The sequence below is a fragment of the Halichoeres trimaculatus genome, unplaced genomic scaffold (assembly GCF_033239565.1).
Source record: "Halichoeres trimaculatus isolate MK-OKI-2021-1 unplaced genomic scaffold, fHalTri1.1 fHalTri1_scaffold_19, whole genome shotgun sequence".
Taxonomy (NCBI): domain Eukaryota; kingdom Metazoa; phylum Chordata; class Actinopteri; order Labriformes; family Labridae; genus Halichoeres; species Halichoeres trimaculatus.
The window spans coordinates 18768686-18794937 of NW_027437197.1; the positions used below are offsets into that span (position 1 = coordinate 18768686).

The following is a 26252-nucleotide window of genomic DNA, read 5'->3' on the forward strand; positions in this document are numbered from 1 at the left end:
AGAAATGGCACCTTGGGATGTCTTCTTTTTGTCCTCAAGGTGACCCAAGAATAGCCACCAAGTACCTCAGAGGAAAAAAAAATCCAGCTTTCTATAGGGAACTAATGCATGTCCTCAAACAATCTTGTGCAATTTCATGCCTATAGGACTTAACGAACAGTCATTTCAATGTGAAGCACTGAGTGAGGGGGTAAAGATGGAAAGTCCTGGATTACAGTGAAATGCTTTGCCATTATTACTCTTAGACACTCACCGTTGTCTGTGGATTCTGAAGTACACTTAAAGATGCTTGTGTGGAAAGAAATTAAATCTCTCCCTGAATATGAGGCAGCAGTTGGCCTGATCCTGTCCAGCGGCTCAGATCTATAAGGAACCTAATTCACCCCTTGTTGTTCTATTGTGGGATTATCTGACCTAGTAATTGGGCTCAGTATTTTATCAAGTATTTTTGATTCAAGTGCTCAGATATGAGATCCATTAGAACAACCTTTTCCTTCTTGTGCAGAATATAAAAAAGAGAAGAAAAGGTAATCTTGCATGATTTACTGAAGTGTTTCAGGATCATACTATCCAACCCTCAGACTCCACACAGCAGCACTTTCACATGGATTGCCCTCACTGCTGTTTTTTATTTTCAGGAAGTCAACCTTTTTCAACGTGCTGACAAAGAGTCAGGCTGCAGCAGAAAATTTCCCCTTCTGCACCATTGACCCAAATGAAAGCAGAGTGCCCATTCCAGATGAACGCTATGATTTCCTCTGCCAATTCCACAAACCTGCCAGGTATGGGGTCTCGCATTTCTCCTATTATTCACACTTCAGGTCTGTAGTCTCTGCTGCTCCTCCTGCTATAGGTATGAGAAAACATATAAAAATGCCGCTGACATGTAGCTGCCAGTTCTGTGTGATGTGTGATTGCTGGAGGAAATCTGCAGCATCTGAATCTCCAATACCTGGTTATCATACACATTTACAGAGGCTGTTAACGCAGGTAGGACTCAGATTTGCTGTGCTATACTGACAAATTACTGGTGAGATTTGCCTATTTGAGTGACAACTGTTGATATGTTGAATAAAAGAGAAAATTTCAATCGTGATTTTCGTTACAAGAACTAAGCTCCTGCTTTCAAAAGAGCAAAACGAATCTCTGTAGCCCATTTTCTTGGCTGGCCTTCTTATGCTGGATACTATACAGGCTATATGTGAACGCTAAAGGATGGTAAACAGATACCAGTGCTATACACAAAAACATAAAAATGCCAGTAAACATAAAATCCGAGCAATAAAATGCAGTGAAATCTTGCTGGTTCTCCATTACCTAGTGGGAAAAAAATCCTTATAAAAGGCCAAAACTGACAATACACTGACTTAACAAGTATTATCCAGGTGACTTTATATTGTTTCACAGTTTTTGCCAAATAATTCACAAGAAAAACTGAGTTTTTCAAGGGAAAATTACCTGACAAGTTCAGTATCTATCTCTGTTTGAGCAGTAAAAACCTACAGTGTATATCTTAAGGCCAATCAGAGGGTAGGGGGGTTGTTGAGCAGGGAGCCTTAAAGAGACGGCAGCCAAAATGAAGCCTTCAGACAGAGGCGGAAATAAGGGTTTTCTAAAAACACCAGTGTGAGAACAATCGTTTTTTTAAACGATATCACTTTTTAAAAAAATAAAAATCATTGTTTGGATTTTATCACTTTCCAATGTTATTGTCAAATTTGAGCAATAATTTTTGTGTATTGCACCACTTCTGCAGCAAAGTCCCAGCGTTCCTTAACGTGGTTGACATCGCCGGTCTGGTCAAAGGTGCTCATGCTGGCCAAGGTCTGGGTAACGCCTTCCTGTCCCACATCAGCGCCTGTGACAGCCTGTTCCACCTGACACGTGAGTTACAGGATGATGCTTGCTTCCTCTTACAGAATTCAAATAATTAAACAAATGAACACACGGACAAAGCAACACAGCTATATTAGCAACATGTGATCAAATATCTCAGAGCAACTTAGGCCGAGGTCTTAGTTTTGTTTGAACATAATGTGCATCCAAGTTCAACATAAGAGTCAGGATGAATAAAATCCAACCAAACCTCACATTCCTTCTGGGAGGCTCCCAGAATGAGAATCACAGGAGTAGGAAAGTTAGGGAGTCTGTGTCTCAATCAGGCGTCACACAATCAGCTGCATATCCTGAGGTTTGGAAACATTACCTAAGAGTCCAGAAGAAACAGCACATGATATTATAATATGATTCCTAATGCCACTTCTAATTAAGCCTCAGAGCAATGAAGGTAAGTTATCCATGAATACATTATCATGATGTGAGTTTTCTGTTCATGTCTGTAACACTCCTTATGGTGAGTACATCACTAAACTGATCTGAAACTGAAAATAAGTCCCTCTCTGTCACACTGAGGAAGGTGTCAAATTGTTTCCAAGTCTCTCTCTGTCTCTGTCTCTTCAAAGTCTCTGATATGGACTTTGTCACACACAGTTTCAGAGTTTTAAGTCTGAGGTCTTATAACTGACTGTGTGTTAAAATCAGCTTTTCAGTTATGTAAAAGCTCTGATGAGAGAATGAGTAGCATCTGGAATTTAAGTTTGAGATAAGGGCAGTTTTAGTATTGTTTCTGACTCATCTCATTTAACCACTAGGAAGTATGTTTCCTCTGTCACAGTACAGTTTTCAAAGAGCCTTTGACTGTCTGTGGGACCACCCACATTAAGACTGTGTAATGATTTATAGAGTGGACATGTTGGAGTGGGGGTTAATGGGTCTGTTGTTGGCACAGTTTTTATATCTTTTAAATAAGGTTAAATGATAAAGCTGATTTTAGTCTTTAGACTGTGAATAAATTCCTTGCACCAACCAGAGACACTTTTTGTAGCTAAGTCCTAAATTTTCTTGGACTTTTGAAGCCAAGTAGCACTCAGTTTTGTTCAATATTGAAAAATCATCAGGTTATAAATAATTTGTCATATTTTTAAACCAAACTATGCTAGAATATAAAAAAAGCATCATTTTATATAAAAAGGATTAACAGTGGATTTTTAAGGAACTATTAATTACTATACTATTAATTGAAATCGATGTGTTAACATGTGGGAGATTTTGAGTACAAAAACGTTTCCTGTCGTTTGTTCACTATAAAGAACTACATACGCCCAGCGTGATGTAACATATAGAAGCTTATTTAGATGATTACCATCTTAAGAAGCATCATCATGCACATAGTTTAAAACACCCATAGGACCTTTAATATGGTCTAAATGTATACTGAAGATCCTCACCCAAAACCACCTCTTTTGTTTCTCATCACACAAAGAAGACAAACATCCCCGACAATCAGAAATAGAAACACGGACAACTTCTTCTTCTTCTCTTTCTTGTGTGTGTGTGTGTGTGTGTGTTTACATCTCTCTGCTGTGGCATGCCATTGTTTCCTCTCTGGAGAAGTCCTTGGAAACAATGTGGTATGTTTCACAAGTTAACCATTAGACATAGCTGCCTTTGTTTTGTAATTATATCTATCTGTTGTCAGGCAGACTGCACGCCGAAGACTACTTTTATACAAGGTGATTATATGGTTGGGAAGTCTTTTTGGTGTCTGGAATGGTACGTTTTATTTTGTCTCAAAATTAGCACAAGAGTTTAATAAGATTTCGAGTGTCAGTAACATTTTAGTGCTGATTTGTCCTCAGATTCTCATGCAGAGGTTAAAAAAAAACTAACAGTTTTGACAAGCTCATGTTAGTCGGCAAAGTTGTAGACTTACCCTGCTATCCTGCCAAACCCAACCGCTGAGTTCTTTGGAACATAAGCATAAAGAAAACACTCCAATTGGTTTTTAATAAGTCTATTCATTTAATCAAACTACCTCTCTACACTTCATCATTCACATCCTTTAACAGGATTAGTATAATTTTAGGGAATGTTCTCACTGGATTTTCCTCCTCCTGTCTCAAAACTCCTCCAGTATTTTGTAAATTATGAATATTTTCAACCTCTAATGACGCCTGTTTATACAAGAGATTTGCTTGCTATCATGCCTCCCAGAAATTATTAAGTTGCTCAATGACATCCTGAAAGCCAATGTTCCCTGGTCTCATAATAAAACACTGAAGTGTTCCCAGTGCTTCTGCAGTGACTGGAACACATCAGGATGGTCGCTGTCTGAGACAAGACACAGACATGTTCTCCTTCATCTGTTCCTCTGTTCCCCGCTCGTCGCTCTGCCAGCTCACCTGGCCTTATTCCCAGATGTTTGGTTTCCAGCAATTAGACGTTGAATGCTCACACAGTGTCCCTGCATCGCTGCAGGAAGGCTCTGGTTCACTTCTAATGAAGACTTATTTACGGTCACACGACACTCAGTAAGAATGTAGCCTTGAGATACAGTGGTAAGCATTTACTCTTTAGGGACCGCTGTGGTTGTGGGCAGTCGGCTGGAAAGAAGCTGTTATTTTTGGTGTAACGTCTCCTTTCTTGCTGTGATATTCATGCTTTCAGCACCTGAAGTCCTGGTTAAGTTTAGTTTTCTCTTCCCGCTTCTGCCTAAAGTGGAAACATAAAAGTGACCATGTCATGCAATGTCAGCTGTTGTTAAGGAAACAAACCATTTAAATGACATGTAATCAGTGGTGTACAGTATAAGGCAGTAAAGTTAGCACACAGCTGTATGATTGCAGAAACAGAGAAATAGAAATGCACTAAGCTGATGATCAGTTCACTATTTAAAGTGTAAGAGCTCAGCTTTAAGTGAGGTGAGGCATGCAATTTTAAAAGTTATTCCAGTAATTAAATTGTCTGTTGATACAATAAGGCACAATATGACATGTAACATACAACATGATACATCACAACATGATATGTCACAATACAACACATCATGGTGGGGTAACGATTGATGGGATACAGTATGGTACGGTACAATACTGTACTTCGCTATACATCATGGTATGTCACGATACACCATGCTACATCACGACACGCTATGTTTGGAATGATACGGTACACTATGATATCATACAACACAAAGGAACATGTCATTTTGATTGAAATGGTATGACAGAACACCATATGATGCAATATGGCTGTGTAAGATGTGACACTATACCATACCATAGGATAAAATATGATATGGTGCAATATCTCACCGTACTGTACCACATTAAACCTAACATACCTTACTGGTTAATAAGGAACAATTCCATAGCTCAAACATATCATAGGATACAGTACAATATTTCGTCACCCTATTAAAATAATGGCCTAACTAATTTCTTCAAGTTTTTGGGAAAACACAAAAAACTTAACCAAATACAGAGCATATATTTATCAATTATTTAAATCAAAAACGCCTTCACAGTGGATGACTGTTGACATGCAGAGAACATTGTGTGTCATTTATGTAACATTAAAGAATCAAGTGACTTAAGCTTATTTTTCTAACATTCTAGTGTGACTTAGGCAACTTTAAACCTTTAAATTTCATTCCATAGAGAAAAATGAAAACTAAAATTACCCCGAGTTAGATTAAACAAAAGTCAGGTAAATCAAATTGGTCAGGAGGCAGTTCCTTTCCACACTTCTCCAGGTCTTCTTTTCTCTGTTATTTTTATTGAACTTAACCCATTTCCAACATACAGTTTGGACAACTTTTTTAAACCTGACAATTAACTGTCCTTTAATTGCACAAAGCAAGCTCTAAACGTAAATAACTCCAACCTAAATTGAACAAATCTCATGTCAATCATACGCTGAGTAAGCATACTCATACATCTCCTACCAAGAAGCAAAAACATTTCTTTAATTTTAAAACTTAAGGGATACTGCCTTACACTCATTTATGTTTGGTTACAGAAATAAGTGGGTTAGCCAGGAATAGCTAGCTAGCTAGAAGAAGCTAAATTTGTAGTTAAACTATAACTTGTGAAATTTAGACTACATTACAACACAACATTATACCCTAGCTTTTATGATAGTGAACCTAATCACTCACCAGTTGAAACTGGTTCAAGAATCATGTTTCCAGCTTCTTCTGCACTAAAGTTTCTGTTTCTTCTTGAAGCAGCCGCCATCATGAAAGCTTGTTAATTTGCCCAAGTCACACATTTTATCCTAAATAATCCAAAATGACTCAGGCTAGAAATTAAATGGCCTAAGTCACCCTCTTGACGTAGGCCATTGTCTTAGGGTATAAAGAGCATGATCCTTTTAGCTAAAGATTTAAGCGATTTTACCAGAGATAGCCAGCATTATCAAGAGATGATTTAAGCCAAAAACCCATTTTTGTCAAAAGATGACTTAAGCCATTGTTTTAATAGGGTGACAATTTGTAATGCCATGTCCTATCTCTCTGTAAGTCTTAATGTGATACTATAGGATATGATATCTTACAAGAAGATTCTACGATACCATTTCATACCATTTCATACCATATCATACCGTATCATATCATATCACACGGTATCAAACAATCTCCTCCAAGAAAAATTAGCTCGTTAGAACATCCCAAGATCAACTTAAGCTAAATGGGAAATTGTAAATCAAATTATTTTTCACCTGATTGTTAGACGCATGCAAACACATTCTGGCACAGAGAAGACCGCAACAATCATGTCTCTCTGGAAATTCCTGTTTTCACCTCAATGAAAACGTTCACCATTTAAAAACACCCAATATTCAGCTCCCCCATGAATCTCCACTACCTGATGAATGTCCAAATCTGCTGATAAAGAGCAACCAAATGAGGTCACTTTGTTAATCACATAGGTCATTATATCCGGTTTTGTTATTGCATCACTTAGACGTCGGCCCCCGCTCCACTAATCGCTTACAGTGAACAAATCAAACTGATTGTTTAGCCCCAGGCTTTAAGAACAAACTGGATTGAGTATTCAGACAGATGTGATTTATGGCCGACCTGCCTCCTCACTGACGCCAGTGATGGCTGCTCTCCAGGTTTTCTGTCTCATCACTCACCAACACACAAACTCTCAAAGCTGACAAACATCCAAGTTACCTCACCCAGCCCTGTGAATTTTGTTTGTGAGACTATCTAAACAGTAATAAATAATGTATGAGCTGTTGGATTTCTTAATCAAATGTAGTGTTGACACATTCATTGAAACATTCATTAGTTCTGATTTAGAATGTCATTTTTCACATTTTGCCAAATACCTTTTTATTATTAACTGTGCAACAGATCGTAGTCATAAGAGCAGAACAGGTATTCTATAGTTAATCTAACAGGGTTGTAGCGTTGGTTAAAATTGTCCAACTTCCTAATACAGCTCTAGTTTTTATTAGTTGAGTAAAACATTTGAATTCCTATTTTTAGCAGCAGATAAATAACAATATGGTCTGCATGGGAGTTTGCATAGAAGCAGGACATGTTTTTTGTTTTGAATGGAACATTTCAGAAACATCTTGTGGCAACAAATGTGACCTATGTCAGATAAATATGCCTTTTTATGATGTTTAATGGGAAAATCATGTTCCCAACAAAAACAGAAAACCCGCTACTTTGTGTGTTTTTCTTTTTTGGATCCCTGGTTAAAGTTGGCATATACAACTGCCTGAATCATGTGACGTTTTTTTCTACCCTTATTATGTTCAGCCGTGATCCACGCCGCTGTCAAAAACATTACTGGTTTCTAAGGAGCAGGCGACCAACTTCTGACACTAGTCTTGGACAAAAATACACAGTGAGCATCTGTCTCAGCGGGGTCCTTGCACTCTTCTTTACTTTTATGTCTTGAAATACAAATCAGTCAGAGACATACGCAGCCCTCTGCTGGATGAGGCAATTCTATGGCAGTTGTTTTTCAGACCATAACTGTTATTCTAGGTCTAAATCATTCAGCTGTGGGGATCATGGTGCTTTCTGTGTTTTCGGCCCGTGTTGAGCTGCTGTCACAGCATTTAAATGAGCATTTTGCTTTGAGCGAGAATGAAGAGTTTCTGTCAGCCTCCACTCATCGAGGATGATTAGAGCAAAATGTCTCCTCATCTTGACTGGAGATCGCCACAGCTCCAGATCACATGTTCAGTGATTGAAGGTCGCAATATTATGAATTCTAATGGGTCTGCGAGATGAATTGCCTGAAATAGACTGTAGAATCTTCCTGCTTCCTCCTTGTGCCCTCCTCGCCTGTCCGCTGTGAAAAGAACCACTGGGAACAGCGAGGCCCGATGATCATAGAATTATTGGATGGTGATTCTAAACCCTTCAAAGAGGAGTTGCTATGGAGATCTCGCTCCAAACTGTGAAATGATTCACCTTTGAAAGGCTGGAGGGCCTGAAAGCTGAACACATCATTGTTCAGGTGGTGGTTGGTTAGGAAATTGCTAGTGCCTGTGCAATCAGCAGCACTATAGTAGTTAAGGATCTAAAAAGGTTTGTTCTCTGAATGATGTGGGACAACAGTGGTGTGCATATGCCGGTTCCTTTCAATCACGGCTCTGGTGCTGCTCCTTGGTTTAACAAAATAAATGGATTGACAGAGGTTAAGCTAATGATAAGGGAATTAACACAGTTGTTTTCTGCCAGAGTTCATGAGAACTGGAGACTCCTCAGTGCACGTCTCCTTTAACTGCACACAGATCTAACTGGTCTGGATATCTCTACCCATATATGTATTTTTTTTCCAGCCAGTAATATCAGACATGGTGAGGAGATGTGCCTGTAACACTCCCTTTGGCGTGACACAGTAGATTACACAGGAATCTGAGACATATGAGCATCTGATATTCATACTATTGAACACTGTGATTTCAATGTGATCTGTTTTGAAAGATGGGATCATGTAGAAAACATGAGTGTATCTCTAAAGGATCTCAGACCCTCCATTTTCTGGTGTCAAAATGGCTTTTTTAGCTGCAAATGTATTTGCAGTAATTGACATATGCAAAGAAACAAGGCTGAATGTGCCACAAACTCTGTTACAGCAGCAGAGAACTACAAATTGCACTCAATTTCATGTATGCCTAAAATGAATGTCAAGAAGATATTTCTTGAATGAACATAAATACTCTTGTGCATTGCCAGTGTTTTTTTTTATGCTGGGGAGACATCCATAATGTGCTTTTCCTGACAGACTCATAAAATAGCTTTTACTGCTCTGAATACCAGGAGAATTGCGGCACTGAGTTTGCATGAACATTTTAAAAGCGGTGCGAGGAATGCAAGTTCTTTAGATGTGCTCTTACCCCGTCTTGCATGTGAAAACCTGCACAGGAAGTTAAAAGTCAATGAATACTGTAATTTAGCTGAATTATGTTGACCACATATCCTCCCAGGTAGCTACATCAGAGGAAGCAGCTCAATCAGTATTGATCGCGCCTTGACTCAGATGACTGCCTTGTCTGTGTATCTGACAGAAAAGTAATGATAGAAGATAGCTGCTGCTCCCTGGGTGTTTTCAGGTGTTATACTTGTACAGACTGGAAACAGATTGCTAATTTTTTCATGTTGTTCTGTTTTATACTAAGGGTTGGATTCATCTTTTTGGGTTGTTTTTCTTTCTTAATGTTCATCTACAAATGTTTGTTCATGGAGTTTAATTTTCTCAGCCTGCAGTGCGGTTTAAAGTCCATCATTTTACAAAGATTAGCCTAATCCCTAATCAGGCCATTGAACAGCACTCACCCTCTGGAGACTAATCCTTTTGTTCTGTTAATAAAGGTGCACCTGTTAGTAGTGTCTTCAAAACATGCACCATTGAAATGAAGCAGTAAAATTGAAATTGTGAGACAGACCTGACTCCTGGAACAAGGCCTTTTCCAACCTCTGTCTTCTTCCCATTGTGTCTTTTTACTGTCTTGCATGTGGCTTTGTGTGGCGCCCGCCGCAGCCTCATGAGAGCTGTCTTCACAGAGCCAGTTGTTAAAGGACTAATTGTGGAGATTGCCCCCTCAGATTTCTCTCTCCGTCTCTTTCTCTCTCACCTCGTGCATTTGTTCTCCAGCTAAGCCCTGAATGGGACCACGGTAAAGTAGATGTCAATGTTAAATTAAGCGAAATTAATTAAAGCAAATTACTTTGGAATATGTGGCAGTCAGAGGAGAGTGTCAGCTGATGACTAAATAGTGAGTGATCAGCTGCTCCTGCTCTCTGAAAGCCACTTTGAAATTTTGATTTATCAGCTTTTTATTAGGGATGTTTAACCGTAGTAAGTGTTGATTATTAATTTCAAAAAGTGAGACGTGTTTTGAAATAACAGCCTTGCTTTGGATCTTTTTAAGTATTCTAAATAGATGGACTTTTGTGCATTTGTTTCTTGATTTATTCCAATCATTAGAGATATATTTACCACATGAAGCTGTTAGAAACCTCTTCAATCCTAATAAATATGTGCCAAATTGAACAACAGGCTGGCATGCATTTCCCATTCGAATCACAGTGTATCAAAACTGTATGTCATAATTGTTCATAATGTATGTATATTCTTGCAGCTAACAAAATGATTACATTGCATTATATTTCCCGAGTTCATGCAGACACAATAGCAAATTTTCATTCCAATCAGCGCTGAACAGGGAGCTGGTAAATTGGAGCAGCAAAACAATAATTCCACTGATTAGCCCCTTTCTGTGTGGCGTAAGTGAACTGTTTATACTGTGGAGTACCTCTGCAAGAGGAGAGGAACCAAAACAGCCTGATTAGGCAAAGAGTAATTGGATAAGTTCATTTCAGCATGAGAACAACGCACAGGATGACAGCTTGCACAAAAGTCTGCAGCTTCTGTTGACTTGCAGGAGTAACAAGAACACCGGTGCTGGAGGTTTGGGTTTGTCTGTTATTTATGATGAGTGACGCTTGATTGTAAAAGAGCACTAGTTTAGTTTCATGGGCAATCAGGTACTCATCCCTCCTGAGCCAAGTAGAAAATGTGATATGATATTTTGTGTGGATGATAATTGAGCACTTTTTCATCAGTTTACAATTTAGCATCTCTTACAGTTGAAGAACACTCTGTTTTTTATTAATGAACAACAGGAATCAAGGGCTAGGCTGAAAATAATCTGATATTCTCACTCAAAGATGGCGTATGGTCGCTGACAACATGTTAATGTTGTAGTACTGGTGCTCCTAACATTCATGTCCCCCTGGTAACGTCACCAGCTTAAACAATAGAGGAACTTTGACATAATGAGAAAAAGATGTGAGGTTATTACACACTTTGCTATCTTCTAACATCAACAAAGCTACAACAGTTCATCTTTTGGTGACCTTAAACATATTCTAAGGAATAGGGAGAATTTAATCTGACAGAAAACTCCAGTCTAGCTTTTAGAATTACACAGATTACATTTTAGGTCAGTGTGTTAGTAGTATCTCTACTTTATGATCTGAGAAAAACAACTCTTTACAAAAACTAATGGAAACAAATAAAGCATTTTATTGTTTTTTTGCTCTAAACCTTTCATTCTTCTCTTGTTCAAGAAAAAGTCATAGGATAACCAAAGTTAAATATCTGCAAAATGCCATTGCAGCCATTTTTTAATGTATGAAAAGTGCTCCATTAATAAAGTTTGATCCCAAGTCATGCATTTAGAAATGCACAGCTATAGTCCACTTAAATGCTTTGAAGACTGCTCAGTGGTCTCAAAACAGACTGCTTTTCACCTGAATCATTCTCAGGTACATTGTTTCCCATCACATCCATACATTTACTAATGAATCATCAATACTTTCTGTATGTATCACTGTTAGAACTTGCTGAGAAGAAGTGACGGTTCAGGATGACTGATGAGGATAACTTCAGTGACGCAATTCTCTCGTGGGGCCTCACCTGTCATCAGAGCGTCAGTGTTCAGGCGTCAGCACATGAATTCAGATTGTTGATAACGTTATGTGACTCACCGTACACATTCCAAACATGTCGCTCAACACAGCAATACTTAAGGTTATCATTCACCTGACATCCACTTCCCTGTTGAAGGACACGGCATTCCCATTAAGCCACAGTTGGAAACGTCACCAGTCACTTCTACTGATTGATTTAAGAGTGTGTGCAGACGTATTTTAAATCTAAATGTGTGGTACATTTACTCAAGTCTAGTACAGATGTAACAGTTTAAAATACTTGTACTTTACCAGAGAAGTTTAAGTTAACTTTTTGGGCATCACTGCACTGAGTAAAGAGGACAGTGGAGGAGAGACAGCAAAGTGTGTGACCTGGAGTACAGTAACGTAAAACCCTCAGTACGCGGGGCACATGCTCCAACCGTGAGGCTAACTAGAGCCAGGGTCTGACAGATTTAGGAATATAACCCTGAATACAAAGTTCGTAACACTGCAACAGTAAATAGTTCAAGTTATATTTACATGATCAATTTTGTGCCTTCTTTAACTTCTGGGATTTTGAAAACACCTCACAAGGAAAAGTTAATAATTGTGCACTGACTTTTATTTAAAGCTCCTATTGCAACGTGTAGTTCCTGAGAGTTTTGGTGACCCCTGTGGACAAAGTTCCTACTGCATCACAGGATATAACCTAAGTAGTTTTAAATATTAAAAAAAATAAAGAAATGGAAAATAAAGAAATAAAATCTACATAACTAGCTTTAAACTTTAAAGTGTTTTATTGGGAATAACTGTAATCAAGAATGTATAAAAACATCTGTTTCTGTTGATCACTAATGATCACTTAATCTGACACTTACCCTGCACCAGTAGAGTTTTAGGCATGAGAAATTATCCGGGCCATATTCTAATGGTTTATTGTGCCTGTCTTAAAAAATGCCTCACGAGAGCTTTGAGGGACATTTAAAATAACACACTAACTTTAAGTAGGCTATTCTTATATCACAGTGTTCTTATTTTGACAGATTTTTCTGGTATCGGTTCGCACCATGCCAGCTGTGCGTGTGAGAAAATAAGCCTGCATTTTGTCCCGATCTTTAGAACAAACAAAGACAGATGGGATTTTGTCATATTCCTTGTTATAAATTAGATGCTAGAATCGCCTCCTTTGCAATGTACATGAATGAAAGGGGCGGGGCTTCTGAAGGAGCACTGGAGGGAGGTGGAAAGAGGGGAGGGGGTTGTTTACCCTCTCTGGAACAGCAAACCCCACGTTTAAGGATGTGAATACTCCCCCTAGCATTGAGGTGATCTGACCGCCTCTTGTTTGCAAAAGTATGTATGAAATAAAACTAATTGTGTGGACTGTAATTAAAGATACAGTCCACAACAGTGGCCACAGCTAATGTTAAAGGCTGCCACTCTCATGTGACAGATGTACACCAGTGCCCCCTCCTTCTTGCCCTCCCCCACCCTCTCCTCTCCTCTCTCCCCCCTGAGCTCTGCTGTAGAGTCCTTAAGGCTGCTGCTGGCTAAATGCTCTGCTTCAGAGCCTCATTACCTAATCACCGGCACAGCAACGACTTAGACACAGATGATTAGGGGGAGGACTGTCATCTATCGTCGGCTAATGTTGACATTTTTCTCTTAAATCACACTCAGTTTTGTTTATTCCTCACATTTTTTACTTAATGACTAATACTTCTCAGACAGGGGTGCACGAAAATGCACGACCAGACACTCCCCACTTTATGCAGATTGACGAGAGAAGCCTGTTTAGTTGCACTTTAAGCCAATTTAAATAGAACTTAGTTTGACACTGTGAGCTGGTTTCTTACAGTTCTGACACTTGGAAACTTAAAAGAGGGATTAAATGTATTCCTGAGCATTTTATTGTATTTGTTGTGACTTCCTTGTGGCTCCCGCTGTGCTTTCTCATGTGGATGTTTATTTTTTTCCATATTCTCTACAAAAAGCTAATGATTTCTGGGGCTAAATCTAATCGCTGTTTCATATTCGATCTTGGGAAGTCGATGCCATTGATTCTGCAGCTTTTGATTATACTTTATGTGATCATGTACAGCAGATGATGTTGTCGTTTAAAAAAAAAAAAGATATCTAATACTGATACTGATACTGTGTGTGTGTGCTTGCATCTTGTCGCTGCAGGTGCATTTGAGGACGAAGATATCATCCATGTGGAGGGGACAGTGGACCCAGTAAGGGACATGGAGATCATACATGAGGAGCTGAGGCTGAAGGACGAGGAGATGATCGGCCCTATTATTGACAAGCTGGAGAAGACGGCCATTAGAGGCGGTGACAAGAAACTCAAACCAGAATATGTGAGTCAATGTCCCAGCAGGCCCTTTGCTCCCCCTCACAGCACGGCACAAATAATAACCCTCCCACACACACATGGCCAAGGAGAGAAAAAAAAATGTTTTTTTTAATCTCCCTCCAATAGGTCTCCCCCCTCCCCCCTGCCCCATTTTTTTTCCTTTTCTGAGATTGAAAGTGATCAGGGGTCAGGGGTTTTCTGCTGTAGAAATCATTAATAGAGAGTTACTTATTCAGCTGCTGACCCTGGGTCACAGCACTGGGCTAATGAAAGTGTTTCCACACAGCTCTTTTCATCTAAAGTTATACTCAAATCATGGCACAGCTCATGCTCATACACCTACAGCAGCTCAGGAAATTGTATAAGGCCATGCAGTGGGTGACACATATGACTATACTGTGCTATGAATACCATAAATGTTTAGAATATTTTCTCACAGAGGATTCCTCAGTGAGGTGCAGGGCCAAATGCCGGGTAAGATGAGAAAAAAAATTGTACATCCTGAATGTCAGATCTCAGCATATGTAGATGCACACAGGCTTAGGTGGACATATTGTTCAGGTAATGAGGCTGAGCAGAAACATTAGCGATGATTTGGTTGTAAATGTCTCATGATGCCCTTCCATCACCGGAGCAGGATGCACACGAGGGGATCTGGCCTTTCACTCGGAGCTGCATGCCCAATTTCAGGCCCAGACACATCGTGGCTCTGACCACTCATTACGCTAACGAGAGGGGCTTTTTCACCTGCTGCATGGGCCCTGTGGTTGGTTGGTTCCCCCTTGGACTGAACCCCCCTCCTCCCCTTACAGCCAACAGCACTTCCCCACACCCCTGTAAGCCCCACAGACAGGAGCCATTCAGGCTAGGCAGGTGGCCGCTTACGCACATAATTGCTAACAATTTTAGGCAATGAATAAAAATGATACATTACTTGTCAAAGGTTGTGCACACGTCGGCAAGTGAAATCTATAGAAGACCTCTTTAGACGGCAAAGAATGGTGCTTATCAAAGGCTGCTCTGAGCTTTGGGAGGCTTTGTGTGATTGTCTCAGCCTGACACGCTCAGCTGTGCACAGACACATACACATGTTTATGTGCATCTATATGCACAACAGGTCTGAAAAATATCCACTGTGAACACAGCAACAGGACTTGTACTTTCTTTTGTAGAGCCAGAGGATGCTGTTGAAGTTAAAGGAAGTATTGTGTTAGTGTCTTAGATTTTAAGGCTTAGTTTAAAAACTGTTTGAAATAAGGTATAAATGTTTTAATGCTGCTGGAATTTTCATGACTGTAAAGTTAACTTTATGCTAGTTGTTAGTGCCGAAACAAACAGGCAACATATTATTTTTCAACAAAAATAGAAGGAACATTACATTTCTAAGCCTGGGTTCAAGTTTCAAGAGAACTTGTAATTTGTAAAATTTTGAATGCACTTTTTCACTTCTATAAAAATCAAGAATGGAAAAATAAAAGTAGACATAAAATTACTGCCCCTGCATGTACTTGAATTACAAACCACACCTGATGCAATCCCCCAAATTGAAACGTAGCTCACTATACGTTGATGCAAGTTTATATTATTGCATATAAAAGTCAAGGAAAAACCATGGAAAGTTATAATTATGTGTTGGGATGCAGGCGCTCTCTAGTGTCTCTCAATGATGGGCGGTGTAAGAAAGTACCTCGGTTATTATAACTGTTAAGTGTATAGATCTGCAATACTTGGCTCTGTTGGACTGAAAAAAGAGCTCATATATTACATATATTTAACTAAACAAAGTGTTGTACCTTTCACCTTCAAAATTTTGTCAAACAGTTGCAATTTTTGATGCAAATGAAAAAGAGTTTGAGAAATGCTTATTATCATTATTACTATTCTATGTATTTATTTATTTATTTATTGTAAATTTTCTTCTTGAAATAAAACAAAAAGGATTTTGGGAAATGAAATCAGTTAAAAACACCAAATCCATAATTTGTGTTCTATGGTTTGATGTTGTCAGAATAAAGGACTCTTTTATCATTTTGTTGTTAAGCTGAAGCTTCATTTATATGCATGCATCAGGGCAGGCCTCATATATATGCATTGTTAGGAAGATTTAAATCCATTTTGCCGGTGCTGTGTTTACAAGAACAATGTTTCATTGCCTTTGTCCGTATGAATCCTCAAAATCCCTATCCTCCCAAAACAATAATAAGAAGCCAGCCCACCAGCAGCGCTTCATGGTGGCAGGCATATGTGTTTGACCCCTGTGGGACCTATATGCCTTTTATTAACACCTGCCTGTTAGAGGAGCGCTGCACGGCAGCAGCGAGCTGATGAGGGAAACCTGGAGCGGGTTCAGCCTGTGTCACTGGCCGTTTGCTGTTTCCATTTCACAGATGATTAATCTCTCTGTGAAGACTTGGGACGGCGCGGGCGGAGTGTATGCGGTTCTTCCTGCGCTCTCTCCCGCTGGCTGCACTCTGGCTGCCTGACAAAAAGGCCTTTAGAATTCCTGCGGAGAGAGATGTGCAGAGAGTGAATGCAGCTGGCTGGGGGTCAGTGTGTGGAGCTTTTTCTGCCATTGTGTAATTGAGGCTCTGGCAGGATTTTTTTCCTCAGTTCTTTCAAAAGGGAGTATGATTGTGAAGTGCTGCAAGGGTTTGGGGAGGGAAAGAGGAGGTAGGGGGAGTGTTGCAGGGGGTGGGGGAGTTTTTATATGAAGGGGGAGGTCAAGTTGACAGGAACAAAAAGAATGTGTTCCGCTAATTTCTGTGGGGCTGGATCAACAATAATAGGCTCAATTTCTTTATTACAAATTTTATAACTACCTCCCTCCCATTTCCCACCCTTTTCCGCTTCCAGATCCTGTCAAGACCCAGTCGTGTCTGTGGTCCCAACCCACAAGTACCTCAGCGATGAATGTGGCATACAGGGCTGCACATGCTCAATATTTTCTCCAGAAGAAACGAGGAATAATTAGTTCTGTACCTCACTAGTGTATATTCAGTCAGACTACATTCTGCCAAGAGCCTGAGGAAGCACCAATAATTTACAGCTAAACTTCCAATTAGTTCCTAGCTCTTTGCAATCTTATCTCCCCTCTCTCTTCGCTTTTCATTAACCAGTCCCGATGGAATATTGATGTTAAAACTCTGAGCGAGACACCCCAGAAGGCATTTTTGTCATGATTTAAAGGAGGGAAGGGGGTCCTGTGCGTGCCATCTCTGTCAAAGCCAGGCCTCTCCTGCTCAAAATGTGAGCACAGCCATTGTTCATTTTGGCATCAGGATGCCATGCATTTAGGAAATAATTACCCCATACCCTGCTGGGTTTATATTCTTTTTCATCTCCTTTAATGGCTTCTTGTTCATTCTCTTTTAACCCCAAACAGGACGTTATGTGCAAAATCAAGAGCTGGGTAGTGGATGAAAAGAAACACGTACGTTACTATCTGGATTGGAACGACAAGGAGGTAAGTCTTTGATGTTACAGTCACATTTATTAACGGCATTTTATGCGACTAATCTTTTCATCTAACCTGAAAGTACAACTGCTGTTTCTTCCTCTTTCCGTTTTTTTCCCCCTTCTTTTCCTCAAGCAACACGTCTTTTTGAGCGAATCACAAGTTAATATTATGCACACTCTTTTGTTGGTTGTATTTTGACATTACTTTTGTACAAGCTAATGACATCTGGCCGCGCTGATCTTGAGTCCCAGGCTTTATAGTCGCACCCCACAGCGCCTATACACCAGATCCTAATTTGATTTGGCTTCACTTATCTTTCCCTGCGTCGGCCTTCAAAGGCTACTTTGGAAAAGTTTGAATCCTCAGCACTTGTTTTTTTCTGTCTTTTCACACAGATTGAAGTGTTGAACAAATACTTGTTTTTGACATCCAAACCAATGATATACCTCGTTAACCTCTCAGAGAAAGACTACATCAGGAGAAAGAACAAATGGTAAGTGCTTTGAGGAAAGGCAAAAGCTGCCCTATTGATTTCTACTAACTTTTCAAAAAAGTATCTTCACGCGTCTGTGTATGCATGTGCTAGGCTGTGAGAAATGTGTGTGTTAGCCTCACTGATCTTCTCACTGTGGGCTCCTGCTGACAGAAACAGCCATATCTCTGTCAGAGGATCTGCCTGGAGGTGGCACTAACTTTGCTCAACACACACACACACACACACACACACACAAAAAAAACAAGCAGCCCCCACATTCTGCACTTCATTAAACACATACACACATATGGTCTGAGTTTTCCGTCAAAAATTGTCATTACCTTAATATCAAAGCTGGTGAAGGCTTTGTACAACAAAAAACAAACATGTACTTTCAAAGAAAAACATGTAATTAATATCATCTGGAGGGGGGCTATAAATCAAATCATAACAGTCTTGTGTCTGAAAGTGCTTTGTTCCAAATATTTGGTTTTGTCCTCACATGTCGTGCTCAAGTAGCATTTACAAGCGCCACTTTACAGCCATGAAATTCCCACAGATCATAATGACAGCTGAGGTTTTCTTGATATACAGTCAGCCGAAAGAAAATGGCATTTGCACATTTGTTTTGTTTCTTCGCAAACTTTTTTTTTCTACTTTGCAGGTGCAGCACTTTTCATAATATAAGCAAATAAAAAGGATGACCTTTAATACTCTAAATAAACTTCTCTGTGTTTCCAGCTCCACGCTCCTGTGTTCTGCCAAAGATACTTTTTTATAGTAATGTTGTCATGTGGCCACAGTGAGAGCACATCTCAAAAGCTGGTGTTAGACATCCATTATATCTGAAAGGGCTACTTTTCCACACTACAGCCGTTTTGTCAATAACACCAACTTGTGGATTGTTATCACACTTTTCCAATTGCCCTCTAGGCTTGCGGTGTCACTCCTTACAAAATTTGTTTTCGTGCTTTTACTTGGCAGCATTGTATTACACAGGAAGTTGTTTACCTATGACTGTTTGTTAGAATGTTCCTGACACGAAAGTATGACTGTCAGACGGAGGAAGGAGGGAGGGAAGCCAGCTCGTAAATCAAATGATTCATGGCATGTGGAACGTCCGTCATCAGTAGGAAGAGAGGTTTTTTTTTTTTTCACCTAGCGTGTGTGCAGGAGGGGTTTTTTAACTGTGTGAAATGCAATAAATCTCAGAGCGTTTTAAACAGTAGTGCTCAGGTGTCCCGAAGGCTCCTTGGTGAACAATGCCGACATCAAAGTGTTGATGTTTGACAAGTGATGAGTCACTTCCCTTGTCCAGAGAGGAGCTCACACCTGTATGGAGATGATTACAGGTAGATCTAGCTGGCCCTAATTGTACAATAAATGCTGCTCTCAGCCCTAATGGCAGCTAGTCTGCAGCAGAGACGCCAGACTGCCATTTGGCTGTCGCCATGCCCCCGTGTTTTTCCACCAGCACAGTTGAGATGATGATACGGTTAAGGACTATTCAAAGCAAACAGCTAGACAAATTGCAATCTCAGCTCTAATGTGAGGAGGAAAAAGAAGGCAAATCCCAGAATGAGGCAAATAAGCCAATCTTATCTGTGTCTCTCTGGACACCCATTCAGGCCATTTCACAGCCTCGGTTCTCAGCATTTTTTTTTTCAAGTACATTTTTATATTTTTACTGCTTTGTTCAGCACAAGCTGCCACTCAAGCTTTATGCAAATCTTTTTTTTTCCTCCAAACATGCCCCTGCAAACATTACTTCATAACTTCCATGAATGAAAAGTAATTGATTTCTCATTCAGGTCATTCCAGAGTCAGAACAGGATTGATTAATGCTACACATTTTGCCTCGCATGAAGTAGCTGTTTGACTTTTTTGAGCCTCAAAAACCATGCCATTGTTAACTGATCTCATCCTGTTTGGAGTATGGGAACCACATACCAAGCTGCCCTTGTTTAGACAAGAATACACAGTATTAGCTTTAGCGAGCCATCATTAATGCAAGGATCAGACGAGGAGCGAGGCCTCCTTTCATCCCCAGGTTCTCTGCTGGAGACAGTACATCATTTACTGTTGAGAGGAGCACATGGCTCCAATCCTATACAGTGTATGTGTATGAGAATGCGTCCATGTGCATGTTTGAAGTCTGTTTCAGAGGCGACTCCACGCTCATTTGGATGCTGGCGTAATTGCGGTGTGGAGATCAAAGGCTCGCCGGCCGAGTGATGTTCCTGGAGGAGACTTTACCACACAGCCCTCTCCTCTGTGCAGAGGGGGCCGCCTGCTGCTCGCCGCTCCCCTCTCCCCTCTAACCATGCTCTGCCCCCTGCACATCCCCGCTCGTAAAAAATGATTAAGGCCGCATTTGACATGTGTTTATGACTGAGAGGCATTGCGTGATAGGGAATGGCATCTACAAGAGTCTATCAAGAGGCTTTCTCCTCTTTTCCCCGGCGTCATTGAGCTGCCTGGACGTCTGTTCCTCCGTTCCACGTACTGTAGTTTGTGTGTTAAGAGAGGATCATTACAGCTCTGTTGATGATGTGGTGGCTGCAGCCTGACCAGTGTTACTGCATTTTCACTTGTCACTTAAGTCTTTGTCTATTTTACAAGCTCACAGCCTTGCCATCTCCATCCATCTGCACTACTTTTAATAGATTTGATCGCAGATATTTATTTAATCCTCCTCAGAGAACCAGGAAAAGTCACTTTTTGTGATGAAAAAAGATACACTTGAGAATACTCCAGGTGCACTGTGATGTTTTTCTTTCTTGTCATTTCTTTTTCCTGCTTTTTTTTCTTCTTTTGGACAATGTGCATTAAAGTAAATTGGCGCCTCTTAAGTAGATGAGGTGACCTTTAAGGAAACCAGCAAGCGTGACCTGTCTGTGAGTGCCTCTGCAGTATGGGTTTTCCTGGTGAGTGCAAGAACTGCAGGGTACCACCGCATAGAGCTTTTATTAACTGTGTGCATGAGTGTGTGTGTGTGTGTGTGTGTGTGTGTTTGTCTGCCTCTGTGCACATGTGTGTACATGCATGCTTCCCTCTTAAGTCTACATTGCTGTTCCTTTTCATCTTGTTATTACACTTTTAATATTTCATCTTTCTGTTTATTTCAAAATGTGTCTTACATTAGGTACCTCTGTCTTCTTTGGGCTTTAAAAACCACAAATGAACAACTCACATACCACAGCTGCTCCTCCACTCGACCTTTTTAATCATCCTTTTCTGCTCCCACAAAGACATAAATTTGATCTTTCATAAATAACTCTTCCCATATTTGTGTGGCACGGTGCAACTCAGAACATCATGTGCCACGCTGGTGCTCTAGTCAGACATTTCTGACGACTTGAAAAAGACAGTTTGTGTCTGGGCAACAATCAGAGAGTGTCAGCACTTCAGAGTTCAGAAAGTCTGTCAAGTTTGATCTCTGTGGAGGGCCTTGCTGCATTTTGAGGTGTCTTTGAGAAAGACACTGGCTCAAAATGGGGCTGTCTTACTCCTTAGAAGTAAATGGGTAAGGTCTACTTCTCTTACTGTACATAAATCTTATTACAAGACTAGAATCAACAATCAGGCAAAACGTAACACTTAGGCCACATCTTTGAATTAAGTGCCACTCCCTCTTTTATGATAAACATAGAAAAGTTAGTAAGAAAAGTTAGAAGTCCTAAGTTTGACATTCTGTTAAAACTAACTGGCAAACAAAATGTGTATCCATCCACAGGTGAAAGTAGTCCCCAGAAAATCCTTGATAATGCACGTTTGAGCAATCTGAGCAACAACATTATGCCAAAGTATTTATCAAAAAACTTTAAAAGAATTCTTTCACATGTTTTTTTTTTATTTGTTTGCAAAGCTTTACATCATGAGTTGGAAAAAAAAATAGCAAGAACCCACAGACATGGAAAGAGTCAGCACATCCTGCGAGCAAACTATCTTAGGTTTTTGGATTTAAATAGACCATAACTTCATAATCTTCTATAACTAGTGGGTTTTCACAAGATTAAGTTCTCGCAGTGTATGTATAGGATAATTTAAAACATGGTTAAAGAAGGAGCAGGAAGCTGAGGAAATATCTTTGCTGAAGCTAGCACTCTACTTGGCCTGTAGGAGGAGCTTTGACAATTAAAGTAAAGGAGCCCTTGCAGGATTTGCAGCATGTTGGTTGTCTGTTTTGAGGGTTTGCGCCTATTTTTTTTACCAAACTTGAGAACTTAATGAAAACGTACCGCCTTTACCTTCTTGGTTTTCATGCCGACTTGTTTTGTAAAGTATTGAAAAAGCTCTCTAATAGGTGAAACACACATTTTCATGTAATCCTCCTCGGTCAGACATTCCTGTCAGGATTCAGAGTCACTGGAAACACTCAGATAGGGTATGAGGGGGGAGACTTTTATGATTCACTGAGAGCCACTCCATGAAAGCAGTCACTGCGGCCCACTTCAGCTATACTCCAGACCATAATTCCCATAAACACAACTGAAACTTTATTGAGTGCAAAACCACCGGCTCCATCCAAGTTTTTTAGGAACTACTATCTGGGGAGTTGGAGTTCACTTTCAAAGCCATGTGAGAGATATATGATCACTTGTTCTTGTTTTTTCACTTTGTGCACACTCGTCCTTTCTCTCCTTGTGCAGTGTGGGATCCTGAAAAGACTTTCCCATGGTAGATGCGTACCCCTCTGCCGACAGTCTGTCCTAATGGACGCCTTTAGCGAGCTTTCAATGAGAGAAAACAACAGGAGAGGCTGTATAGTAAAGCTGAAACAGATGGTGCTAATAAAGTCCTGTCGTTCCAGTTAGCCAGGTTATTGACTGTCCCCAGTCCAGGTAATGAAAGGACGCTGTTGACATGTCACATGTCACCCCTTTGTCTTTGTTGTGTCCTGGTGGTGAAGTTTCTGCGTTGTTGTTGTTGTTGTACTAATGAGACGGACCCTAAACGTCAGACTTTTCCTGCTCTTGTTTGTTCTTTAATGACTGTTCTGGGAATCAGTTTGCTCTCCCAAATCCGCACAGATTGTCACTTTTCCTCCTTTTTTAGGAGGCTTAAAGTCAAGGATGCTAATGCTAAGTGAGCATCCTGCAGTTCTGAAATTATGTAGATATTCCCCACTGAACAACATGCACGCTGGGAATTGTTCCCCTGTGAACTGAAGCAGACATAAAAAAGGAATGTCTGCAGGTTTCAAGCTTGTCTAATGATACATTTTGATAGCTTTTGCTTTGTTGAGCGGCGCTTTTTATCATCTTTGTGATAAGGTTAAGGCCAAACACATGCCGCAGTGAGCAGCCTGCAGCCTCGGCAGCTCTAATGAGACAAATAAATGAATTTAGCGTTGCCACATACAGCTCCCAAACGCTTATTATCAGGATTATTGTTGAACTCTTTTGAACAAGAGGGAGAAAATAAAAGATGCTGGATGGGAAGGGGGCATGATTGGCTGATGTTACATATGTCCTTGATTACCTTTCTCTGCTTTTATTCTAATAAGTGGCATTCTTTGTACTCCCTGGGACAGCTAGACAGTCTGACACACGATGAGAATAAATATTGCATGTGGTAGACATTAAGCTGTCATCCTGGGAGAAAAAAAAAGGAGAGATGGAGAAATCCGTGTGGTGTTCTTCGGCGCTACACTTTGCCTGCTCTTGTCACAATTGTCACATCTTGATGACTCCCCCCACTCTACCACAGCCCCCCTTATTTTCCCTCGCCCAGTCAACCTCTGTGAATGACAGCATGGATACCCCATATAGAGAATTATTTTGGGTGATGTAGAACGTACTCATCTGGGTTATTTGAATTTCTGATGTTTGCTATTTTTCCCCACCCTCCCCACTCCCAAAAATCTCCTTAAACAAGGCCACCGCTTTGATAACGCGACCTCAACAAAGATAAACCCAGGGAGGGGGATTTGTTGGGTCTTAACTATCCTGTGTGCAAACATTTAAGGTCAAAAGATTTGTCTTTTCAAATTTAATGGCTGTCGTTATCAAAGAAAAAAGTTTCTGTAGAAAAAAAAAAAAAAAAAGCTTGTTACCAGTACACCCTCGAGGCTTGTTTGAGGTATATGATGTGAGATGATGCTCTTAATTAAAGCTGCTCCCATTGTGCCTGCACTGGGTTCTGTTCCCACCAGCCTCTGATTGCTTTGAAGGCTGAAATAAGTTGACAATATTGGAGATAGTGTGTGTGTGTGTGTGTGTGTGTGTGTGTGTGTGTGTGTGTGTGTGTGTGTGTGTGTGTGTGTGTGTGTGTGTGTGTGTGTGTGTGTGTGTGTGTTGACGTGTCAGATCTCCTTCCTCCTCAGAGCCTGATGTGTAATGCCATTCCATCCGGCCGTGGCCACAGGGAGCAGAGAGCGTCTGCACTCTTGTTGCTCAGGAGCTCACCACTGGGAGGATGAAAAGCTTCCCACAGAGCCCCCGACTTCTCAGCCTCAAAAGCCACCATGAGCTCATACCCCTCATTTCTGGCTCCCTTCTCCAAAGAGAGGCAGAGGCGGGGGCTTACTGTGTACAACGTGTAGTGTGCTGAAGAATCTTAGCCCCCCTAAGATTCTTCTCACTGTAATCTAGGATCAGCAACACGGACTTGACCCCCTGGTTTTAGGGCCGCCCCTGACTAATGACTCCTCTAGTCTAATAGTCAATAGTTTAACTTTATACCACTTTGACTCAGTTTGAAATCTAATAACACTGTGGTCCACACAAACTTCTAATCTTATGATCCGATAACTGGGATGAATCATTAATAGTAATGGTTATTAACAAAATCCAAAGTGTAAAGGTTAGAAAACAAACTCTCATGTCCCACTTACAGTTCCTGTAAGGACTGCTAGAGGGTGCCGTCAGTGCTTCTGAAATCAATGATTTTAATCCATATACTGGGGAATATATGGGCGCAGTCTCCACGACGTCACCTGTGTGTTCCTGATCAGAGTAGTGAAGCCAGTCGTTGGCCGGGGCTATACTGAAAATGCTGGGCTTTGAGCCTCCTTACTAACAACTATTGGGCGCCAGACCAGTCAGGACAAAGTCATGATCGTGATATCTTGATATCTTCTTAACTGTTGATTTAGAAAAAAAATCACTTCCTGTTCGGTGTGATGACAGTGAAATTAGTGATTCAGACCCAGACTCTTTATTTTTAACCAGGCTGTAAAGTTATTTGTTTTTAATGCCATACAAGTCTGTTTTTTAGGTCGGTGTAAATGTGGTTTCCGGTCTTTCTGCAGCCAGCCTAACGCTGACCATCAACAAATAAGCTTTAGCCAGCAGGTAGCTTCTAAGTCGTTAACTACTGCGCTAGTTAGGTAGAATCATAGTCTGTATATAGAGTGAACGGCATGTCTCCACCATTTATCACTGTACAGCTTTGAAGCCAAAATACCTCCGTCACAGGCGCAGCCATTGGTAGCAATTGCAGCCAGAGTCTGCGCAGTAGAGACTGTGAGGGATTCTGGGAGAATCTGAGTGGAGCTGGGTGACAAAAATGTATATATTTTTTTCTTTCGCAAATCTAATCACTTCTTGACTCTACCTCCCGACATATTTTATGATCTCCGAAAAAAATACACAAGAACGGCAGCTGTGAATCATTGATAAACGTGACGTAAAACCTCTTTTTTAACCTCTTATAACTAATGAAAACTACACTCTTCAGAACAGAGAGGACTTAAATACAAGGCAGCAAAATGATATCTTCAAATCACCACAACAATTGGACGTGAAAAACATTTCTACGAGGTGTAATAATTTTTTAAAGTTTGACCACAGCTCATCTGGAATGGCTGGAGAGCTTTTTTTTTTTTTTTTTTACCTACACTGCAGCCAGCCACTAGGGGGAGCAGTTTTTGTGGCGGCCTCACTTCTAGCCAAGCAAGATGACGTCCATTTATTTATTTGTTTTTTTGAAGTCTATGGGTAGAATAGAATAGATGCTGGGAAAGTGGATCTCATAATCAAGCAAATGCTAACCTACATTATCAGGACATAATATATATATTTTAAAAATTAAGGAAACTAACATTTAATGCAGCGTAATATAACTCTGTTTTGGGGATTTAGCTTTATCTACTTTATTTCTGCTGGCTAGCTAGCTCACTAACATGCCAGCATATGTCAAGATTGGTTTTGGTGAAAGAAGGGTA

General features: G+C 40.4%; 1 protein-coding gene across 1 annotated transcript in view; it reads left to right on the forward strand.

Moving 5' to 3' along the window:
- The window catches only part of LOC141808312 (obg-like ATPase 1), a 42610-nt gene that overhangs the window by 5386 nt on the left and 10972 nt on the right, over positions 1-26252 (forward strand). Inside the window, exons 3-7 of the mRNA XM_074694851.1 lie at positions 639-782; positions 1757-1884; positions 13979-14154; positions 17533-17613; positions 18003-18100. Coding sequence (XP_074550952.1) covers positions 639-782; positions 1757-1884; positions 13979-14154; positions 17533-17613; positions 18003-18100 — 627 coding nt within the window. The remainder of the gene's footprint in view (positions 1-638; positions 783-1756; positions 1885-13978; positions 14155-17532; positions 17614-18002; positions 18101-26252) is intronic.